Source organism: Mustela lutreola, chromosome 14 (genome assembly GCF_030435805.1).
Source record: "Mustela lutreola isolate mMusLut2 chromosome 14, mMusLut2.pri, whole genome shotgun sequence".
NCBI classification, from domain to species: Eukaryota; Metazoa; Chordata; class Mammalia; order Carnivora; family Mustelidae; genus Mustela; species Mustela lutreola.
Window position 1 is genome coordinate 72,605,038 of NC_081303.1, and position 5,105 is coordinate 72,610,142.

Here is a 5,105-nt window from a genome sequence, read left to right on the forward strand (position 1 = left end):
GACCTAACCATTAGAAGGGCAAAAGGAACCCAAGTAGGAACAAAAAGGGCTAAGGTTCAGGAATAGGAATAAGTTGTGAGAACTCTCACTTAGCAGGGACTTCTTCCCGTTGTAAATCAGGGAGAGTTCTGGAGGAACTGACATTTAATGCCTGATGCCCCATGGAGTTTCTTGGACTTTATTCTATCCAGAGTTAAATTTTGAATTTTAAAGTTCCAGAATCAGGCCCCAACAATGAATGTCACTAAATTATGTTTAGGATATACTGACAACTGATCATTAAGAAAAAAAAAAAAATGAAAGACTAAAGTTGCACATGCACTGCTATGCTGGATTTAGGTAGGCTCTGGCTCCTGGGCTGCTGGGAGGTCACTCCAAAGGGAGGCCAGTGCACTGCGGTCTCCAGTGTGTTTTCCTGCAAGGAACAGAAGAGGAATCATTCTGCACCTGGAGGTGAGGACTGCTAGGGGGAAGGGCACTGGGACTAGGAGGGGTGAAAATCGACTAAAGTTGGGAAGACACATGGGAAAGAACAATAAGGTGGCTCCAGAGACTTACCAGCACTTCCAGAGCCACAACACCAGACCTGCCAGAAGCACCAGGGGCACTATCACGGCCAGGAATATCAAGCCCGTGGAGTGGGGATGCTCTGTGGATATGGTGACGAGAAGGCATCATTTCCATGAAACCAGATCGAAGTGTACCTCCTTCATCCTCTTAGCTCTTTTCATCTTCTACCTCACCAGCCACCCTTCCTCTCTCTTCTCCCATCCCTCCTCAGAGATGGACCCTTCACCAAACCCTCCACACGACCCACATCTGCAGGATCTTGACCCTCAGCTCTTCCATTTCTTGTCATTTTTTTTCTGGTGTCCTTAGATTCCCAAATTTTTCATCAGGCTCTCCTGCTCTGCTTTAGCCCTACCTTCCCTTGTCCCATCTGGGCCCCAGCTCTTTCTCACCCCAGTAAAGGACCATGTCCTGGCCCCCTAGACTGCTGTGTCTCACTCTACATGACAGGCCAGCTGCCTCCTTGAGTTTCACATCCAAGGACACCTGAAGATACCACGTCCCATCAGCATGGGGCAGGATGTCGCCTCGCTGGGTGCCCTGTTGCTCCTGCTTGTCCCGCATCCACATCACCCACACAGGCTTTGGGTAGAAGCCGGAAACGTGGCACACCAGCAGGAGACGGCCAGGACCGGGACTGGGGCCAGTGGACAGCCAGGCTTCTGGCTTCACTGCAGGGAGAGGACAGGTATTCATAGACTGAGAGTGTAAAGCTTCACATCATTTCAGAGAGACACATCACTCTACCTCTAGAAACCTTTCACCACTCTCCCTTTTCCCTCTTGACTTCTCACCCTGAATTTGAGGGAATGGTACAAATGTATGAGTGCAGAGTAGAGAATTCATAGAGGGAGGGAGCAGTACTGACCTTGTCGCTGGAGATATGTCTTCCCTGCATTCAGGAGAGCCAACAGGAGCCGGGGGCAGGTGTCACTGAGAAGCTTCTTTGTTATTTCATTGCTAACATGGTTCTGATTGAATAGTCTACAGACCTGTTGAGCCCTTCTTCCTCCTTTTGGAGATGGCCACCATGAGGTGTTCTGGAAACTCAAGTGGTCTGTTCCTTGATAAGCAATCTTCAGGAGGCATACTGATGCTTCTCCAAAGTGAGAATCATACCTCATTACTGTCTGAACCTGAAAGGGATCTAGGGAAGAGAGACTGTGGGTTACAAAACAGGGACAGTAAAAGACGGAAAATGAGATGAATGGAATTCATGGAGGGAAGAAGTAGAGGGAGAAATTTAGGGGATTATAGGAAATCAAGGGACTATAGAGAAAGATTTGTTTGAGGAGTGGCTCAGACAGTGGAGAAATGGTGGTTGCTGGAGGCGGAGAGAGAGGTGAATGTTTGAGGAAGGAACAAACATTGGAGGAGAGACATAAACGTGATAGGTCTAGAATAGGGAAGGCTTCAGCGGGAGAGCTAGGGTAAAAAACACCCTAGGATGAAGGGAGTGTAGTGGATATAGGAAACACACAGAAAGGCATTGCTGATGTGACTGAATGGAGAGAAATGCACGGTTCAAGGAGTCAGTCACAGAGTGAGGGAGCTAGTGTGCTTTGTTGGATGCCAGGGAAAGGGGTGGTCACGGGAGACACACATGGGAGACAGGAGAGCACAGCCGACAGTCAATGAGAGGCGTGGGAAGTAGCAGAAGACATGAAGATTTTCAAAGATCAGGATCTGGATTCTACGCCCAGATGGATGTGATTCCATTTTATGGCAGAGAGAGGTAAGGTTCAGAAGCGAGTGGAGTTCATTTCCCACAGGAAAAAGGAACTCAAGGAGACACGAGTGCCTGTCACCTCCATCCCACCCAGAGGGATCTGAACTCACATTCAAGCCACCAATCGCTGATATGGTTATGACATGTTGAAATAGTTATAATGGAGTATCTGTAGAATATTTTTTCCATTTCTTTCAGTTCCTGATTGCTGAACTTGCCCTGGGACCATGGCTGCAGGTAGATGAAAGCACCGGTCTTGTTGTCCCAGGCATGAGTCTGCAGCTCATCCAGCCATGCTGAACCTTGATTTTGTGTCCAGGAATGGTTGTAAAATGATGTGGTCAGGATAATTCGGAAAGATACCAGCTCCTGGAAGGCTGTATCAAAAGAATGGAATAGGGAGGAGTAGGAGAGCATTGGGAAAAAGAAAGAATGGAGAAGAAGGTGCCAGGGAGAGGAACCAAGGTCTGAGGACTGGGAAGCCATAATTGTCTCAGGAAAGCAGGTTCTGCCCCAGAGCACTGAGCTACATACTTATCCTTCAGAAGAGGATGGGTCCCTGAGGTCAGGGATGCTCAGATGCACCGGGATGATACTCTTTTTTTTTTTTTTTTTTTTTTGATTTTTTTTTTTTATTTTATTTTATTTTTTATATACATATATTTTTATCCCCAGGTCTGTGAATCACCAGGTTTACACACTTCACAGCACTCACCAAATCACATACCCTCCCCAATGTCCATAATCCCACCCCCTTCTCCCCAACCCCCTCCCCCCGGCAACCCTCAGTTTGTTTTGTGAGATTAAGAGTCACTTATGGTTTGTCTCCCTCCCAATCCCATCTTGTTTCATTTATTCTTCTACCCACTTAAGCCTCCATGTTGCATCACCACTTCCTCATATCAGGGAGATCATATGATAGTTGTCTTTCTCTGCTTGACTTATTTCGCTAAGCATGATACGCTCTAGTTCCATTCACGTTGTTGCAAATGGCAAGATTTCATTTCTTTTGATGGCTGCATAGTATTCCATCGTGTATATATACCACATCTTCTTGATCCATTCATCTGTTGATGGACATCTAGGTTCTTTCCATAGTTTGGCTATTGTGGACATAGCTGCTATAAACATTCGGGTGCATGTGTCCCTTTGGATCACTACATTTGTATCTTTAGGGTAAATACCCAATAGTGCAATTGCTGGGTCATAGGGCAGTTCTATTTTCAACATTTTGAGGAACCTCCATGCTGTTTTCCAGAGTGGCTGCACCAGCTTGCATTCCCACCAACAGTGTAGGAGGGTTCCCCTTTCTCCGCATCCTCGCCAGCATCTGTCATTTCCTGACTTGTTGATTTTAGCCATTCTGACTGGTGTGAGGTGATATCTCATTGTGGTTTTGATTTGTATTTCCCTGATGCCGAGTGATATGGAGCACTTTTTCATGTGTCTGTTCGCCATCTGGATGTCTTCTTTGCAGAAATGTCTGTTCATGTCTTCTGCCCATTTCTTGATTGGATTATTTGTTCTTTGGGTGTTGAGTTTGCTAAGTTCTTTATAGATTCTGGACACTAGTCCTTTATCTGATATGTCGTTTGCAAATATCTTCTCCCATTCTGTCAGTTGTCTTTTGATTTTGTTAACTGTTTCCTTTGCTGTGCAAAAGCTTTTGATCTTGATGAAATCCCAGTAGTTCATTTTTTCCCTTGCTTCCCTTGCCTTTTGCGTTGTTCCTAGGAAGATGTTGCTGCGGCAGAGGTCGAAGAGGTTGCTGCCCGTGTTCTCCTCAAGGATTTTGATGGACTCCTTTCGTACATTGAGGTCCTTCGGGATGATACTCTTGACCCCGAGTATAACTGCACATAGAGAATGACACAAATGCACATATGTACACACACCCACACACGGAGATTATACATATGCACACACGTGCACATCTATGAGAAGAGATATACAGAGACACACCTCCACGTGTACACCCACAAACACACACAGAGGATGCACTTAGGCTCCTAAGCATATACACACATAATCAAATGTACACAAACACATGGACACACACACACACACACACACACTCACTCACACGTACAAAATTGCACCCATTGAGCAGGGTCAGAGTTCTCACCATCTTCACTGTCACCATCTGGGAGGAGAACCACTAACAACACAAGTTGCAGGAACAGCATTGTACTTGCAGATGTTCTTTCTCTCTCTTACAAAGTTGGTCTTTGGTGTTTGTTCTAACAAACCTACCCCACACACAGCCCTTTTCTTCTGACTTCCTTCACCACACACCAGCCTTCCCTGCGTCTCTGTGACATGCTAATGTGCTCCTCCCTCAAGCCTGGACGCCTACTCAGATCTCACTTCCTCTCTTGGTCTGACCCTCCTCTCTGGCTTCTAGCTTCTCCCTGTCACCAGCTGCCATCCTTCTCCCTGTCCCCTAGTTCAGTTGCTACAGAATAAGTCCTGTGTGGCTTGAAAATGACCCTACATCTTGCACCTTGCCTTCTCATCCAGACAGTAATCGATGAAAACACATGGCTCCCAGAATCCCACCCTGGGTCCTATCATTCTTTCCCTCCTGCCCTTGTGACACCACCCTGCGTCGCACCCTCAGCACAGCTCATTCATATCTTTGACTTCTCATTGCTTGTGTGAAGAAACTAAATCAACCAAGTAAATGTAAAAATCTGTTTGGTTTTATTAGTGATTCAAGAGTTAGGCAGCATCCCATCTGGCAGATAGAGGGGAGGTTTGAGGACTGTTGTAAATGGCAGGTTTTGTAGGAGGGAAGTTGGCAAAA

At 46.3% G+C, this 5,105-nt stretch overlaps 1 protein-coding gene across 1 annotated transcript; it reads right to left on the bottom strand.

The window, feature by feature from the left end:
• Positions 1-318: 318 nt before the first annotated feature.
• On the bottom strand, positions 319-4,616 carry LOC131814987 (T-cell surface glycoprotein CD1a-like). Its single transcript, XM_059146535.1, has 6 exons — positions 4,425-4,616; positions 2,410-2,676; positions 1,439-1,717; positions 963-1,241; positions 559-649; positions 319-415 (listed from the first exon to the last, which is right to left on the bottom strand). The coding sequence occupies exons 1-6, from the start codon at positions 4,483-4,485 to the stop codon at positions 370-372; spliced, it is 1,023 nt and encodes a 340-aa protein (XP_059002518.1). The 5' UTR covers positions 4,486-4,616; the 3' UTR covers positions 319-369.
• Between the last annotated feature and the right edge of the window lie 489 nt (positions 4,617-5,105).

Excerpts from the sequence above, each read along its gene's own strand:
- LOC131814987 (XM_059146535.1), bottom strand. The coding sequence starts at position 4,485 with ATGCTGTTCCTGCAACTTGTGTTGTTAGTGGTTCTCCTCCCAGATGGT. Across the intron at positions 1,718-2,409 it reads CAGCGATTGGTGGCTTGAAT|ATCCCTTTCAGGTTCAGACA; the intron begins GTGAGTTCAGAT and ends TCTCTTCCCTAG. Across the intron at positions 1,242-1,438 it reads GACATATCTCCAGCGACAAG|TGAAGCCAGAAGCCTGGCTG; the intron begins GTCAGTACTGCT and ends CTCTCCCTGCAG.